The sequence below is a fragment of the Mustelus asterias genome, chromosome 9, assembly GCF_964213995.1.
Source record: "Mustelus asterias chromosome 9, sMusAst1.hap1.1, whole genome shotgun sequence".
Lineage (NCBI taxonomy): Eukaryota > Metazoa > Chordata > Chondrichthyes > Carcharhiniformes > Triakidae > Mustelus > Mustelus asterias.
Genome location: NC_135809.1, coordinates 118,991,678 through 119,010,724, shown reverse-complemented (window position 1 = coordinate 119,010,724; position 19,047 = coordinate 118,991,678). Strand labels below are relative to the sequence as shown.

At 40.2% G+C, this 19,047-nt stretch overlaps 1 protein-coding gene across 1 annotated transcript in view; it reads right to left on the bottom strand.

Moving 5' to 3' along the window:
- Positions 1-18,741, bottom strand: part of LOC144499281 (uncharacterized) — a 60,650-nt gene extending 41,909 nt beyond the window's left edge. Inside the window, exons 1-4 of the mRNA XM_078221395.1 lie at positions 18,724-18,741; positions 12,800-12,894; positions 7,807-7,990; positions 2,565-2,722 (exon numbers count right to left, since the gene is read on the bottom strand). Coding sequence (XP_078077521.1) covers positions 2,565-2,722; positions 7,807-7,990; positions 12,800-12,894; positions 18,724-18,741 — 455 coding nt within the window. The remainder of the gene's footprint in view (positions 1-2,564; positions 2,723-7,806; positions 7,991-12,799; positions 12,895-18,723) is intronic.
- Between the last annotated feature and the right edge of the window lie 306 nt (positions 18,742-19,047).

The window sequence follows — 19,047 nt, the reverse complement described above, 5'->3', positions numbered from 1 at the left end:
GTGACCCCTTATTTTTAGTGACCCCTAGTTCTAGATTCTCTGACGAGAGGAAACACCCTCTCAACATTCACCCTGATTTTTATCAAGTAGCCTTACTCTTTTAAACTCTAATAGACAGAAACCTATCCTCTCCAACCTCTCCTCATAAGACAACCCATCCAGTCCTGGTATTAGTCTAGTAAACCTTCTCTGAACTGCATCTAACACAGTTCCTTCTTTCCTTAAATAAGGAGACCAATATTGCACACAATACTTCAGATGTCGTCTCACCAATGCCCTGTACAACTGAAGAATAACCTCCCTAACTTCTGTAATCAGTTCCCCTCACAATAAACAACATTCCTCAGCTTTTCTAATTACTTGCTGTGCCCGTCTACTCGCTTTGTGATTCATTCACAAGAACACCCAGATTCTTCTACGCCTTTGCAATCTCTCACCATTTAGATAATTCACTTCTTTACTCTTCCTGCCAAAATGGACAATTCCACATTTGCCCACATCATACTCCATTTGCCAGAGTTTTTGCCCAATCACTTAAGCTATATCGCTTTGTAGCCTTCTTTCTTCTTCTTCACAGTTTACTTTCCTACCTAACTGTCGTCAGCAAATTTAGCAACCATACCTTCAATCCCTTCATCCGAGTCATTTTTAAATATAAATTGTAAAAATGTTGAGGCTCCAGCACTGATCCCTGTGGCACACCACACATCACATCCTACCAACCAGAAAAAGACCCATTTATGCCAAATGTTTTCTGTTAGCCGGCTGATCTTCAATCCATTCCCATTTGTTACCCCTTAAACCATGAGCTTTTATTGTACATAATTTACCTTTGATGTGGCACTTTATATCAAATGCCTTCTGGAAATCGAAGTACAGAACATCCACCAGTTTCCCTTATCCATAGCACATGTGATTCCTTCAAAGAACTCCAATAAATTAGTACAACATGATTTGGCTTTCACAAAACCATGTTAACTCTGCCTCATTGCCATGAATTTTTGCAAGTGCCCTGCTATAACATCTTTAATGGCTAACATTTTCCCTATAACAAATGTTAGGCTAACTGGCCTTTGTTTCCCGCTTTTCATCCCAATTTGAATTTGCTAGCTTTCAATCTAATGGAATTATCTCGATTCTAGGGAATTTTGGAAAATTAAAACTGATGCACCAAATATCTCATTAGCCACTTCTTTCAAGATTTTAAGGTGAAGTGCATCTGGACCAGGGTATTCTTCAGCCCGCAGACCCAACAATTTGCTCAATACCTCTTCCCTGGTGATTGTAATCATCTTGAGTTTCTCCCTCCCTTCCACTTCCTGATTTACAGCTATTTCTATTATGTTATTTGCGTCCTCTAGTGAAGCCTGATGCAAAATACCTGTTTAATTCATCCGCCATAGCCCGACTTTCCATTGCCAATTCCCCAGATGCACTTTCTATAGGACCAATGCTCACTTTGTTAACTCTTATTTAAATATCTATAAAAATTCTTGCTGTCCATGTTCTAGCTTTCCCTCAGACTCTAGTTTTCTTGACTCCTTGTCAACCTTTTTGTCATTCTTTGATATTCTTCCCAATCTTCTGACCCACCATTTGTCTTTACACAAATAAATGTTATTTTTAAAATTTAATACTGTCTTTAATTTTTAGTTAACCACAGATAATGGACCCTCCCCGTGGAATTTTTGGAACGTGCCTGTTCTGTATATTCTGAAATACCCTTTTAAATGTCTGCCACCGAACCTCTAATAATCTATCCAGTTCATTTTAGCTAGCTCTGCTTTCATGCCTTCATAATCGCCCTTATTCAAGTTTAAGATTCTAATCTTGGACAGAGTCTGCGCACCTTAAAATTAACGAAAAATTCAATCATATTATAATGGCTGGTAACTAGGGGTGCCTTCATGAGATTATCAATTAATCCCATTTACTGCACAATACAAGTACAGCCTGCCTTCTGGTTGACTGCAGTACATGCTGTTCTAAGAAATGATTCTGAGAACATTCTATGAATTCATCTACACTACCTTTGTCCACCTGATTTTTCCAATCTATATGTAGATTACAATCTCCCATGATTAATGCAGTACCTTTCTGACAAGCTCTCTGTAATAGCTATCTCTCCTCCTACCTGACAACCTCGATTTATCTGAAAACCTGATCATGATTTCCTGTTTGCAATGCACAAGAGATTGACAAGCAAGAGAGAAAAAGGAAGAGATAAATAAAACAAAGGTGACTGAACGCTGGGTGTGATATTGAAACACCCTATTATTTTGGATAGTGAAAAAGAGACAACAATAAATTTGAGTATTTAAAATGCCACAAGTTTCAACTAGCGCCATTACAAACTATTAGTGCATGGGCTGTAACTGTTATCAATAAAGAGGGGGAGATCAGGTGGGAGAGTATCCAATCAAGGAGTTTTATACTCCGGAATCATTCAAACTGTGAAACAAAATTATACACAGAACAATCTCAAAATCTTAAAATTGTTCATCTATTCACAGCAGATTAGAACCAGCCTTGTACCTTCATTTACAATACAGAATTTACATTACTTATTATCATTCTTCAATGCTTTATGTTTTGGTGTCTCCTTCGGCGGCGTTGGTGGAGGCAGTTCTTTGTATAGCCTTGTGCCATAGAAATACCAGTATCGTGCCCCGATGCTGTCTTCTCCAAGAGGCTCTACTCTTAAGCTGTCTGCTTCAAGACCCTGAAACGAATCAATAATATATGCTACTGTGACTTGACATCAAAACTCTGCTTTGTAATACTGCACCTCAAACCAATGGGTTTCTTTCTGATTCTATAATCACCAACTAGAAATGTTATTTAAAACTGTATGTGAATCATTCAGAAAATAGGTAAAATGTAGAAATAAAGTGGATATAGAACGGTTCATTGGAAACTGACAGGGCACTTTCTGCAGCTTTTGAAAAATAGATACAAAACTGGCTTAACAAATCTGGATCCAAGCAAAATTGATTAACAACCCAACTTCTGCTTCCCATCTCCCTAAAACTGGAAACTGAAATGCAAAAGTTTTTCGTTAGAGAAAGAGATGGTTAAGAGATGTTTAGAAATAAGGGTTGGCGGCAGGATGCCCACGAAAACTATTTTCACTGGTCAGCAAGTCAATGAAATGAAAGATAATAGTTAAAAATAAAGGTAAAGGTTAGAACTACTTTACGCAGTGGACTATTAGGATTGAATGTTCTACCAAAAGGTCTGGTGGAAACAGAATCTAACTTTTAAAAGTCAAGTGGATATAATATTTTAAAGAGAGAAAAAACAAAAGGGTGTAGGAAAAGGGCACGAGATTAAATGGATTGCTCTGAAGTGCAGAGCTGAAACAGGAGCAATGGGCTGAATGATTGTGAAATTATCCAAATCAAAATAAATCCATTTGTTGGCCAGCTAGCAGTATATTAGCCGGCTGTGTTTTCTACAATAGAACATAGAACATAACAGCGCAGTACAGGCCCTTCGGCCCTCGATGTTGCGCCGACCAGTGAAACCAATCTAAAGCCCATCTAACCTACACTATTCCAATATCATCCATATGTTTATCCAATGACCATTTAAATGCCCTTAATGTTGGCAAGTCCACTACTACTGCATGCAGGGAATTCCACGCCCTTACTACTGAGTAAAGAACCTACCTCTGACATCTGTCCCATATCTCTCACCCCTCAATTTAAAGCTTTGTCCCCTCGTGCTAGCTATCACCATCCGAGGAAAAAAGGCTCTCACTATCCACCCTATCTAATCCCCTGATCATCTTGTATGCCTCTATTAAGTCACCTCTTAACCTTCTTCTCTCTGGCGAAAACAACCTCAAGTCCCTCAGCCTTTCCTCATAAGACCTTCCCACCATACCAGGCAACATCCTCGTAATGGCACAATTTTACTTAACTATTGCTATATTTTGATATTTTAGACCAGGATCATCAGACTGTAATGATATTTACAGTGGGCCCCACGGATTTAAGTATTCTAACCTGTCTTTATTGGTAGCACATTTCCCCCCTCTCTTTTACACAGCCTACCAATGCCCAGCCTGCTCCTAGCTGGCAACATATACTTCTCAGTGGCTGAGTCAGATGTTCCTTCCACCCCACTCAAGATCAGGCAAAAATCTAATTAAATCAATTAACAATCTTACTCCATGTTAAGATTTTAATGTAATGTGTTACTTTTGGGATTCACTGGGAAAATATATCCCAGATACAATGTTGCCTTGTTTCAAAATGTCTGCAAAAGTTCTCTTAAAACCAGTAGCTAACTGGCTTAGCATTTCTTTATCAATTTGAATGGTATTTAGTTTTAAAACTCAGGATACACTCCAACATCCTCACTGTGCTCTTTAACCAAAACATTCTTTTCAAAATTTATACATCAAAAAAGGCCATGCCATGTTGCAAATATGTTTGCTTAACAGACATCTTCAATAATTTGAATGAACAATAGTGGGGATTTAGTACCCATTGTATTGTTTATACACAGACAAATGCAAAATGCTGCACATTTGAGAAAAGGGAAAAGCAATGAATAGAACTTAGTGAGACTTTGAAAGGGACAGTGGAGCACAAAGAATCGCACTACTTTCAATGTCAAGATAATATGGAGAGGCAAGTAAAAATAAATGGAACGTTGATCCACACAGACAGAACAGTGCTGCCGAGATTCTATTGAAATTTTATGGTTCACTAATCAGACATCACTTGGGAAAATGTCTGCAGTTCTGATTGCCACATTTCCAAAAGACTGTACGCACAGCAGAATGTGTGGGAAGAAGAACAGAATGATCCTAAGAAAGGGTGGTTATGTAAGATCTTTCTTAAATAACGTTGAGTGGTACCAGAGGATTGGAGAATTGCAAATTTAGGGATAAAGCCAGTAACTACAGGTCAGTCAGTGTTATGTCAGTGGTGGAGAAACTTTGAGACAATAATCCAATATAAAATCAACAGCATTTGGAAAAGTACAGGCTAATGAATGAAAGTCACATGTGCTAAAAAGCAATCATGTTTGACTAATTTCATTGAATGCTTTGATGCAGTGAACAGAAAAGGTTAATGAGGGCAAATGCAATGTTATGGGTATGGAGTTTGAAAAGGTATGTGACAAAACATCTCATGAATAAGATTGTAAACAAAATTTAAAGTCCGTGGGATTAGAGAAAGTGGCTGAATGCATAAAAATTGGCATAGCAATAGAAAACAGGGTGGCACGGTGGCAGTGGTTAGCACTGCTGCCTCACGGCACCTAGACCCAGGCTCAATTCCAGCCGCGGGTGACTGTGTGGAGTTTGCATGTTCTCAATGTCTGCATGAGTTTCCTGTGTGCGCTCTGGTTTGCTCCCACAATCCAAAGACATGCCGGTTAGGCATATAAGGGCCATGCTAAATTGCCCCTTAGGTTAGGGGGATTAGCTGGGTAAATATTTGGGGTTATAGGGATGGGGGGTTGTCTGGGTAAGATACTCTTCTAAGGCAATACCAGCAAATGGTACAATTTTAAATGGGGCACAGGAACTGAAAGATGTGCAGGTACATGCACACAAATCTTTGACGATGGTGAGTTGTGAAGGCTGTTAAAAAATGTGGAATGCTTGGCTTTATTAAGAGAGTGTACAAAAACAAGTAAGTTATGCTAAGCCTTTACAAAACATTGATGAGACCCCTGGTGGAATTGTGTGTTCAATTCTGGGAACAATATTTTAGGTCCGCAGACAGGGTGCAAAAGAGATTTACTAGCGCAATACCAGGGATGAGGGTCTTATGCTATATGGAGACTTGATAAGCTGGACTTGTCCTCCTTAGAGGACTGACGGTTAAATAAAGATTTGACTTGAGCTTTTCAAAATTGTGTACTGTTTTTAATGGAGTAAATAGGAAAGATTATTTCTAGTGGCAGAAGAGTCATCAGCTGTAAAACACATTTTTAAAAACCAGAGGCAATATGAGGATTTTTTAAAAACACAGTGAACATTTATGATCTCGAATGCAATGCAGGGTGGCTTCAAAGGGGAATTGGATAAATATTTCAAAATAATTTTACAGGGCTTTGGCGAAAGAGCAAGGGTAGGGGATTAATTAAAGACAGTCAGAAGTCCCACAACACCAGGTTAAAGTCTAACAGGTTTATTTGGTAACAAAAGCCACTAGCTTTCGGAGCGCTGATCCTTCACCAGGTAAGTGGAAGTTCTGTTCACAAACAAGGCATACAAAGACACCAACTCAATTCACAAAATAATGGCTGGAATGCGAGTCTTTGCAGGTAATCAAGTCTTAAAGGTACAGACAATGTGAGTGGAGAGAGGGTTAAGCACAGGTTAAAGAGATGTGTATTGTCTCCAGACAGGACAAGTTCTCTTCCTGTTGGGGAACACTTCAGCAGTCACGGGCATTCGGCCTCTGATCTTCGGGTAAGCATTCTCCAAGGCGGCCTTCACGACACACGACAGCGCAGAGTCGCTGAGTAGAGACTGATAGCCAAGTTCCGCACACGAGGACGGCCTCAACCGGGATCTTGGGTTCATGTCACACTCTCTGTAACCCCCATGACTTGCCTGGGCTTGCAAAACTAACTGCCTGGAGACAATACACATCTCTTTAACCTGTGCTTAACCCTCCCTCCACTCACATTATCTGTACCTTTAAGATTTGATTACCTGTAAAGACTCGCACTCCAACCATTATTTTGTAAATTGAGTTTGTGTCTTTATATGCCCTGTTTGTGAACAGAACTTCCACTTACCTGACAAAAGAGCAGCGCTCCAAAAGCTAGTGGCTTTTGCTACCAAATAAGCCTGTTAGACTTTAACCTGGTGTTGCGAGACTTCTTACTGTGTTTACTCCAGTCCAACGCCAGCATCTCCACATCATTCATTAAAGAGCCAGTCAGCACAACTACGATGGGTCAAATGGCCTTCTCCATGGCTGTATCATTCTATGATTCCAAGATTAGGGAAATTTAATTTCTATAGATTAGAGAAGTAGAGGCTGAATGACAATCTCATCATGCTATAGTAAAGTATTAAATAGCGTGGACAAGTTAGATGCAGAATATTATTTGAAACAAAAATAGAAAATGCTGGAAAAACTCAGCATCTAAGGAGAGAGAAATGGGAGCTAACGTTTCAAATCCGTATGGCTTCTTCAGAATATTTAGTCTGCAAAGTCGGTGGAACAATAAGGCATACATTATACTTAAATTAAGTGAAACGCAAATTTGAAAAAAACTCAAAAATTGAAGGGAATAGTTTACTAGATAAAGTAATGAAATTCGCAATATTGCTGCAGTTCAGGATGAAGCACTATACTGAGCAGAGTGAGTTAAAATACAAGTTTAATAAGCCAGACAGAGGTCCCGGAATCTTTCTTGTGCTTTTATATTAAGAGCAATTTTAAAAATAAAAGCCTGCGAGTATAATTTCAACATGAGAAAATTGTAGTGAATGCAGCCTGAGTCAGAAGTTAGGGCATGATTAAATAATTGAGGAAAGTACAAGATTTTGTCAGACACAAATGTCTTACTCAGTTTGGGAAATGGCCTGGGTAGCAAATCAAATTTTCCCAATTTTAGCAACTAGCGGAAACTGCATTGCACAGACTGAGTTAGTTGGTGGTGCAAATGTACTCTTAGGATCCTGTATGACAACGCACTAAACTTGCAGTTTTATATGCCAATATTTTAATTAAAAATGTAACTTTACATAGTTACAATTACAATATTTGTACCAGAACTTATGCAAGGAGATTAAAAATAAAACAGAAGATAAAAATTCCTCACCTTTAGAAGGTCAAATACATCTGTAGCATCCAGGCGGTAATCACAGAGTTTGTGCAAAATTTCTACAATTACTCGGGAAGAAAGAGCCCTAAAGTGTATTCCCTGCAGTGGGTTTTCCTTCCCCTCTTCAAGTTCCCAACGATGCCGTATGATATCTTCAAGGTACATGTGGAAATTCTCTATGCTGTTGAGACAAACAAGGTACTCTGAAGTGGTTAACTCAGAAGATCAGCAAAGTGTTTTGTCTGTGCTGGCTCCCAAAAGGACTAAATAAATGCTGTGCTGACAAATTTTGTAGCATTTTCAGTCAAACCATTGTGCAATTTTAATGACATTGCTTGAATTTCTACAGAGCGGTTTGATGTTATTGTGGGGTACATGCTCAGTACTGATTGTGAATGGAAAATATACCAGCGGCATTAGGCTAAACAGAATTTGGGGGCCTGGACTTCAAAAGGGTATTGTTGCACTGAAGATCGTGTATGTGTGAATTGTGCAGGTGTTTAAGTTTTACATCCGAAACCTTAACACAAAGCTTTTAAAATCAAAACCAGAGTGTTTTGATCAAATGATGAACTCAACACCTGCACAGGAAGTGCTCAGAGGAATCAGTTCAATGATCTTGTTATTTCAACCACATCACATGACCAAGCACAATAATTTCTAAGGCCAGCAAATTAACAGGAGATGACGGTGGCAGGATACTTTGTAACTCTATGATAATCTTTTAAAAAACAAATTTAAAGGCAATTCTCCTTTATTAATCTTGTGGGACACTTCGTTTTACTTGTCATTTCTGTAGCGGTCATGGCCAACCTCAAATATCTGTGGCTGGGTCACTCAAAACAGCTGAAATCTGACGGAAACATAGTTTTGTACAGGTTTATATCACATGGCTACAAACACATGGATTAAAAAAGTAAATATACTGCAACAGCTTAGACTGGATTAGACTGAGCTCATTGACCTGCATATGTTGCCAGACCGGGAGCCGATCTATTTTTAAAATCCTCGTCTTTGTCATTGAATTGTTTTACAGGGCTGCCTCTCCCAACCCGGTGACCTCCTCCAGCCCAACACCTCACAGAGATCTCAGTAATCCTACTTGGCTTCTTGTGCATCCTGGATTTTTACTGCTCCACCATTGGCAGCTGTGCCTTCAGCTGTCTAGGTTTTTTCTGTATAGGTATTTCCTCAGCCAGACTCTGCGCCTTGCTCTCCTCCTGTAAAACACTTAAAAGCCTAGCTTTTTGGCAAAACCTTTGGTTCTATCCTAATATCATATGTGCTTCAGAATCATATTTATTTGATAATGCTCCTCAGGTGGATTAAAAATATCGTGGTTTGGCAGGTGCAATTCTTTGCATTTAAGAACCCAAACTGGAACACTCAACTAAATAAGTACAAAAAGCGGAAGAACAGCAGGCAATCTGACTCCATATACCCTCCTTTGCCCCATGTCCTTAATACCTTCGTTAACAAAAACCCATCTTCAACTTAAAATTAACATTTGATCTAGCATCAATTACCATTTGTGGAAGACAATTCCACACTTTTTACCCTTTTTGTGCAGAAGTGTTTCCTAATTTCACTTCTTTGCCCCTAATTTTAGATCAGCCTTGTTTAACCTTTTCACTCAGAAGGCCATATTTGGATATTTTCTTTCCTCACTCAAGGGGCCAACGGGAATATTTTGAAAAGATAACATTTGAATACCATAAAAGTTGAGGTATAAAGAATGGAAACATCTTGTGTGCAAATGCAAAGCAATGCCAGGACATTAATTCGATAAGTTAAAGAACAATTAATAAAATGACCAAGTGAGGGGGTTTGTGTGCGTGCCTGGCTCACTCGCTCACCCTCATCCACTGAGTGGGTCCATGAACATGTGTTGGTATGGGGTGGTCAGAGAGAGAAACTTGAGACTGTGCGCCTTACTCTCAGTCTCATCAACACATATACTCACTACCGCTGCCATTTTAGACTATGCTCTAGGCTCCCCAACCAGAAGTAGCTTCTCTCTAACTGCCCTGTCTATTCACCTTAACATCTTGAAAACTTTGATCAAATCACCACTAAACTGCATAAACTCCAAGTTTGTGTAATCTCTCCACGTAACTCAACCCTTACCAGCAAGATACCAGGGCTGCAAATGTACACTGCACTCCTTCTATGGCCAATATGTCCTTCCTAGGTTGTGCACAGAACTCTCAGTACTCCAAGCGTGGTTTAATCAGGGCCTTGTATACCTGAAACCACTTCCTCCCCCTTTGTATTCTAGCCCACTAGATATAAGGGCTAGACACATTAACCTTTTTTATTATTTGCTGTACCCATTAATTTAATGACATACGTACCTCAGAAATCTTAGAATCACAGAAAGAGGCCACTCGGCCCATCGAGTCTGCACCGACCACAATCCCACCCAGGCCCTACCCCCATATCCCTACATATTTACCCACTAATCCCTCTAACCTACACATCCCAGGACACTAAGGGCAATTTTAGCGTGGCCAATCAACCTAACCCGCACATCTTTGGACTGTGGGAGGAAACCGGAGCACCCGGAGGAAACCCACGCAGACACGAGGAGAATGTGCAAACTCCACACAGACAGTGACCCAAGCCAGGAATCGAACCCAGGTCCCTGGAGCTGTGAAGCAGCAGTGCTAACCACTGTGCTACCGTGCCGCCCTCCACTGTGCTACCGTGCCGCCCTGAAACTCCAAGTTTCTTTAGACATTCAATGTTTCTAGTTTTTCATTTAATAAGTACTCTGTTCTTTTTTCAGGTCTAAAGTGCATGACATCACATTACTGGGGTGCCACAGCTTTCGGTCCTTGGGCTGAATACAATCTATATTAACGACTTGGATACAATGGATAGGAGGCTCTATAGCCAAATTTGCAGATGACACAAAAATAAGTGGGATAGTAAGTTGCAATGAGGAAATAAGAACACTACAAATGGATATAGATAGGTTAGGAGAGGGGCCACAAGATGGCAGATGGAGTTTAACATGGATAAGTGTGAGGTCATGCATTTTGGTTGGAAAAATGGGACGGTGACTTATTATTTAAATGGGGAGTGACTTCAGGGTGCTCCGATGCAGAGGGATCTGGGTGTCCTCGTTCATGAGTCACAGAAAACTAGCATGCAGGTACAGCAGATAATAAAGAAAATGAATAGAATGTTGGCATTTATAGCGAAAGGAATAGAATATAAAGGTAAGGAATGACATTGGTGAGACCGCACCTGGAGTATTGTGCACAGTTTTGGGTCCCCTTATTTGAGGAAAGATATAGTGGCACTGGAGGCAGTTCAGAGGAGGTTCACTTGATTGATTCCAGAGATGAGGGGTTTGTCGTATGAAGAGAGATTGAACAGTTTAGGCCTATACTCTCTGGAATTTAGAAGAATGAGGGAAGATCAAATTGAGGTATAGAAGATGATATAAGGTATGGATAAAGTAGACGTGGAGCAGATGCTTCCTCTTGCGGGGCATTCTAGGATGAGAAGTCATAGTTTTGGGATAAGAGGTAGCAAATTTAAAACAGAGTTCACAACCAAAGGGTTGTGAATCCATGGAATTTGCTGCCCAAAGTGCAGTGGATGCTGGGACAGTGAGAAAATTTAAGGAGGGGTTAGACAGATTGAAGGGTTCTGGGGAGAAGGCAGGAAAATGGGGATGAGGAGCACATCAGCCATGATCGAATGGCGGAGCAGACTCGATGGGCTGAATGGCCTAATTCTGCTTCTATCTTAGGAACATTTGCCTACACTGAAATTCCTTTGACGGTTTTGCCCATTCCACAACATCTGATTTTATACTTCTATCTACTTTTGATTTTCAACAGAACGCAGTGAAAGTGATTGCATGGATCACACCACATTATTCTGCTGTCTATTCAAGGTCAGCTTTAATTCTTTCCTAGTTTCATATGACAAGAGCACTATTACACACAGGAAATCAGTTCCTGCACTATTCCAGTTAGCTGTTATCTCTATTATTTTTAAATGATGAAACAGATGGAATGATTATTTTAACTGAGGTGAGACAGTTTACTCAATACCCTATTCCAGTACAGACAGCACTCAATTATCAGTTTCCCATAGTGGGTGAATTGAGCTACAGCTAGTGTTCAAGGGAGGAGTTGGCCTCAGAGTTGCCACTTACCTAGGGGAGGTAGGAAATATTAAGAAGGGAAAGAAGTCAGCTCACATCCACCAAGGTCACACTGAACAGATTGGAAAGAAGCTTTTCTTGTTCCTTCAGTATCATATGAAAGTTGAAATACATGGAAAAATCAAGTCCTTTCACAACACAGCTTCAACTAGAACTCATGAATATCCCCGTGAACATGAACTGTACTAATACCAATGCTTGTCATCAGAAACAATTCAGACAACATCACAGTAAAGTTAAAAGTGCAGACAGGAAAGGTATCCCCAAATAAACTGGACTTGAAACTACGCAGTGGGAACAGAAATATAACTGCACACCCCTGAAATTCACCTTACTGCCATTTTGGCAGAGGGAATAACTCATCCATGTTAAAAAGTTAATAGCTCAATTAAAATAGCAGAGAGAGGAACTTCAAGAGCATTAAGACAATTATCTCACAACATAATTTCTGGGCTATGTTCAGATTTCATAAGACAACAGTGAAAACTCCATGTAACCACAAATGGACACGTTGTAAACAAGAATAGGCTTTAGTACAGATAAATAATTATGACACTTGAGTTTAGATGCATGTAGCTTGAAATTCGCTCTGTTATACTGTTCTGAAGTTTATAATGCACGCATTTTCGTTTTGGGAGGAACTTGCAATTAATTGCTATACTCAGAGGCAACACACTATTGTAGATCAGTATGGATCACCTTTCATCCTCACACTTTATCAAGCTGGCAGTAACTACTATCAACATGAATGAACGAACAGATTAAAATGTATAAAAAATAAAAATACTCAACTCTACCCATACTGACCTAATATCTTTACGTTGATAACATCCTCGAAGCAGCTTGGAAACCAAGTCCTCTAAGAAATCCCAGTTATCGACCAGCAATGCATCTTCAAATTCCTGGAGAAACAAAGAAATGAGCACTTAAGAATTGACTATTTATCAGAAATCAATTTTAGCCATGGCCAAATTCAAATATATTTCAGATAACAAGATTAGTGGTCCAAGTATAATCATTTGAACATTCTGTCTTACTCTCCTAATTTCATTCCTCTTTCCTTCTGTGGCAAGGAGCGAACAGTTAAGATCTGGGTGGCATGGTGGCACAGTGGTTAGCGCTGCTGCCTCACAGCACCAGGGACCCAGTTTCAATTCCGGCCTCGGGTGACTGTCTGTGTAGAGTTTACACGCTCTCCCCGTGTCCGTGTGGGTTTCCTCCGGTTTCCTCCCACAGTCCAGGTTAGGTGGATTGGCCATGCCAAATTGCACCTTAGAGTCAGGGAGATTAGCAGGGCAAATACGTGGAGTTACAGTGATAGGGCCTGGGTGGAATTGTTGTAGGTGCAATGCAAGCTCGATGAGCCGAATGGCCTCTTTCTGCACTTTAAGGGTTCTATGATTCAAACCGCTTTGGAAAATAAAACTTAATATTTTCATTGCCACCTTCAGTTTTCAGAAAACATTTTTTTGCATCCATAGAATCCCTACAGTTCAAAAGGAGGCCATTCAGCCCATCGAGTCTACACCAACTTTCCGAAAGAGCATCTTACTCAGGACCACAACTCCACCCTATCCCTAACCACATGCGTTTAGCATGACCAATCCACCTAACCTGCGCATCTTTGGACTGTCGGAGGAAACCGGTGAAAATGCAAGCATGGGGAGAATGTGCAAACTCCACACAGTCACCCAAGGCGGAATCGAAACTGGGTCCCTGGTGCTGTGAGGCAGCAGTGCCAACCACTGTGCCGCACATCCCTAAAACAGCTTTCAATTATATCACTGAATGGCTAAAACAGCAGTTAGGTATTCACTCTGCATCTTTATTATTTATGACAGTTATTCATCAATTTCCAGGACAATCTCTACAGGTCAAAGCTTGCCCAAGTTAATTCATCTCATTCAACCTGTTCAGTTTCTCCTGGTTTAAAACAAAGCTGTTAAAATGTGCAATTTGTTTTTTCAGTTCCAGAACAACAATACTTTAAAATACTTAAATCTAATGCCATGTCAAATGTCCAATGGCTCAGACAGTTTTGCACTTTGAGACTACATTTGAATTCCGCAGAGATTCCCACGTATTGCAACATGCTCACAGGAGACATCTTCCAGAGGAGTTAAGTCAACCAGTATGAGAACAAACCCTTAATAGAATTAACTCTACATAACAGATAGTGGAGAAGGCGTAGAAGATTTACAAGCATGGTACCAAAGTGGAGATTACAGCTATCAGGAAAGCTTGAACAAGATTGTCTCTCCCCCCCCCGCAACAGTCCTAATGGAGGTCTTTCATGGGAGTGACTACAGAACTATCTGAGGCAGGCCCAAAAGAGCAGGTTTATTTAAAATAATAGAATGAAAATCCTGAGTAAGCATATTATAAATTACATAGAAAAAACCTAATACACTAAAGCTCTACAATACATGCAGAGAGAATGATGCCACCTCAGCTACCCTAAATCACACAATGTTAAAACATAAAAAGAGGCCATTCAGACTGTCAACTCTGCATTAGTGTTTCTCTCCACATGAGCTACCCAATCTAATTCTACTGATATGCTGGATTCTCCTGGTCAATGAACAGAAGAAGATAATGACAGGAATGAGCAAGGTGTATCTGGATCCAAATTTATTGTCCCAGACAAATTGCTGTGCCTCATCTAATTATCACAGCTCTGTTAATTGTACCAACAAATAATCAATTTTGGAATTATGCGCATGCGCTCAGGAATAAAGAAAGGGTTTGGTGACAACAGGTCAGCCTGGATTCACTAGCGGTAAACTTGCACAATAGACCAAACAACACCACAGAAAAATCAATTTTATTTTACATTCCCATTTACAAGTTTGTACAGTGCATGGAAGAACTATGCAAAAGGCAGGTGTACACATTGCAGTCACTGGAATAAATGGCATTTCGCAACTCAAATTGCTTTTTTTTTTGAAAACCATGAAACTTACAATTGGAACAAGAATGGTTAGCTTTTCTGGCCGACATTTCTAAATATCAGTGAGCGATCTCTATGCAAAAAATAACTGAAAGCTTACACATGGCAGTATGGCATGATTCACCAAAGAAAAGCAGGCCAGAGAGAAAAGTAAAAATTATTTTCAGCTCCTATAATAATTCAAACAGATTGCTTCCTCTCCCTCTATTTTTAAGTTTCAAGTCCACAGAAGTCCCTACATGAATATCACTGTCATACTGAGCTGCTGGTCTGAAGTTCCCCTTTCCCCTCCCCGAACCACAATTTTTGCCTTGTCTTATGACTTTTACTTATGAGTTTCTGGGTAAAGTACATTATTTCAATAAGTAGCCTGTGCACTCACCTTTTCTGTAAATATTTCACATGCCAGTTCATGTCAGAGTTTTATCTTCAATCATAACTCCAGTATTTTAAATATGTAAAATTAAAATATCACAGTTATGCCAAGTGAGATGTGAAAGACACCAAATGAATGTCAGTGGCACCATCTGTTATAATCTATGCTGCCAAGAAACTGAAAAGCTTGCCAAGACACAGGTTTTGTCATAAAGGCTCCATTTGACACCACAGTCATATCAAAAGCCATAGTAGGAACAAAGAAACAAAACTCCCATACTCTGTCCTAGAACAGCCATTTAATTTGGTCTTGATGTACAAACACTCCTAAGAAGCAGTGACTGAACTAAAAGCTTAATATAGAAGTTCTAGTGAATTTTGAGAACTGCTTTCCTGTTGAAAGTGTCTTTCCAGTGTATTCCAATGACAAATTAGCATATTTTAAATGCATGCAGCATTCTTCCCGTACAAACACAAGTTCAACTTGACAGCCTTCTGGACTCAATGTTGAGTTTAGCAATTTTAGATCATAACCTCCAACTCCCATCCTTTTTCTTTGCAGGTTTGTTTCTCTCTTATTTTTCTGACTTTGCTATCGGATGGTGGCTTTCAGGATCTTGCCATTCACACCACGGGCTGCACGGTGGCAAGCATTATTGTCTCTCAGCGCCGGGGACCCAGGTTTGATTCCGAGCTTGGGTCAGTGGTGTGTGTGAGGAGTCTGCATGTTTTCCCCGTGTCTGCGTGGGTTTCTTCCGGGTGCTCTGGTTTCCCTCCACAAGTCCGAAAGACATGCTGGTTACATGCATTGGCCATGCTAAATTCCCCCTCCGTATATCTGAACTGGTGCTGGAGTGTGGTGATGGGAGATTTCCACAGTAACTTCATTGCAGTGCTAATGTAAGCTTACCTGTGGCACTAATAAACTTTTAAAAACTTTTTCTCCAGACGCTCTTTTGTTTACTTGTTGGTTTACCGCTCTCTTTGGTATGGTATCATGAAACCCGTTGTCATTTAATCTCTCCTGCCCTCCACTCTATCAAAGAACTTCCCTTTTGCTCTTATTCCCACCATCCTCCCTTCTCACCCGCTCAAAACCTATTTTTAACTTTGCCCAGTTTTGATTAATGTTCACAGTCCCGAAATATTTACACTTTTTCTCTGTCCGGAGAGATTCTGCTGGACCTACAGAGCATTTCCAGCATTTTCTGCTTTTATTTTAGATTTCCAACATTCTCAATATTTTGAATTAGGATTTAGACAACTTGACATTAAACATAGTGCTAAAAATACAATTGTCCCATTTTGTAAAAAAAAAATTGTTGAGTGAAAATGTCCATAACCAATTATTCTGATAGCAGCTTCAGTTGGTATCAGTTCTAGCGATCTATCGTAATCTTGCTTCTCGCTCAGATTCCAAAAGAGTACATCTCCCTCACAGACTGGCCCTTTCACATTTCAAATGCTGGATGGGTTGCTGTCATCCATTCCTACTGGCACAGTTTAAATATTTTTCTTTAATTTAAAAAAAATTAACTACAACGATTGTTGTAATGATGCAATATTGTGCAATTTCCTTCCTCTTCAGCCTTACAGTATTTAATATGCTTTTAAGCCAAACCCCATCAGACCAAGAGTTTGTTTTAAAAAGATAGGCACGACAGATGTGCACTTTTATTTTGGATCACCAATGACAGACCAGTACCTACAAAATCTTGACTAAGTATTATATGGCGCAAAATCCCTTCATCAAAGTTTTAGCTTGGTAGGACAAAATTTAATAATTGTCCAGCTGGACACATATCCACAGTTAATGAAAACATTACATGGCCATTTCGCTTGAAAGATCACAACAACAACATTACAGTATTATATCCCACCTGTGGCTTCTGTTCACTCAAAACACAGTCCCATAGAGAATACTGTCGTCATCTTTCATCAAGCTCCTACTTGCGTGAACTACTTTCAAACACGTAGTCTCTCTCTATGCTAGTGATTTATATGTCTTGCAAGTAGCACCTGCATCATGCAAGTATAGACATATGCCACTCACCCCCCTCCCAATGTTTGTCAAACATTGTGATGACACAAAAGCACATTTAATCCTGACTGCCGCCATGCGCAGATATGGAATCTTAATCTGTGGATTCCAAATAAACACATATGCACCGCACCCCACCAGCCCTTAAAACAGCACCAAGGCTCCAAATGGCAAATGTGCCCAATTTTAAGCTATTTAAATTATTACTGATTACAGGCTGTTTATTTTAAAGTCAGAATTCCACAGGACCAAAAGAGGCTATTAAAGAGCTATGATTAATTAGTCCAGCTCTCCTGCTCTTTCCTAATGGCCCTGCATTTTTTAGAAACATAGAAAACCTACAGCACAAAACAGGCCCTTCGGCCCCACAAGTTGTGCCAAACATATTCCTACCTTTTAGGCCTACCTATAACCCTCCATCCTATTAAGTCCCATGTACTCATCCAGGAGTCTCTTAAAAGACCCTATTGAGTTTGCCTCCACCACCACCGACGGCAGCCGATTCCACTCGCCCACCACCCTCTGTGCGAAAAACTTCCCCCTAACATTTCCCCTGTACCTATCCCCCAGCACCTTAAACCTGTGTCCTCTCGTAGCAGCCATTTCCACCCTGGGAAAAAGCCTCAGAGTCCACCCGATCTATGCCTCTCAACATCTTATATACCTCTATTAGGTCTCCTCTCATCCTACGTCTCTCCAAGGAGAAAAGATAGAGCTTCCTCAGCCTATCTGGGTTTACTTTTTCCCTCAGCCTGTCTGGGTTTACTTTTTCAAATATATATCCAATTCTCTTGCTCCACCCTTTCTGACAGTGAACTTTGGATCATAATTCACTGCATTGCAGCTTCTCATCTTCCCTCTCATACTTTGGTCAATTATCTTAAATCTCACAACCCACCCGCTTAGTGAAAACAAGTTTCTCCTTTTCTCTCGCCAATGTAACCAATGACTGTCACATTTCCTTATCGAAAGGTCATCCAAACTTGAAACGCCATCCAGACTCAAAACGTTGGCTCTATTCTCTCTCAACAGATGCTGCTGAGATTTTCCAGCATTTTCTGTTTTACATTAACCATGTCCTTTGTTTACCAAGGCCCCTACCACCGAAAACAATTTCTCCATATTCATCAAAAAGTTTTCATAATTTTGAACCTCTATCAAATTTCCTCTTAATCTTCTCTGCTTCAAGGAGAACAACTTTAGCTTTTTCAATTTCTTCAGATAAAGTCCCTCATGCTTGTACGACTCTGGTAGATGTCTTCTGCACCCTCTCCAAGGCCTTAGCGTCCTTCCTGGTGCCCAGAAATGAATGCAATACCCAAACAGTATGCAATCAATGATTTACAAAAATTTAGTGTATTGTACCTTAATTTTGTACTCCATGGCCCTATTAATAAAACCAATGATTCCATATACTTTAACAGCTTTCTCAATTGGTCCTGTCACATGTGCATATACTCCCTCCACACCCCCAGACTTTCATGCTCTTGAGCGCCTTTGAAAATTGCATCATGGCACTGCTGCCTCACAGCACCAGGGACCCGGGTTTAATTCCCAGCTTGGATGACTGTCTGTGCGGAGTCTGCATGTTCTCCCCGTGTCTGGGTTTCCTCCGGTTTCCTCCCACAGTCCAAAAGACATGCTGGTCATGCATTGGCCATGCATAAATTCTCCCTCAGTGTACCCGAA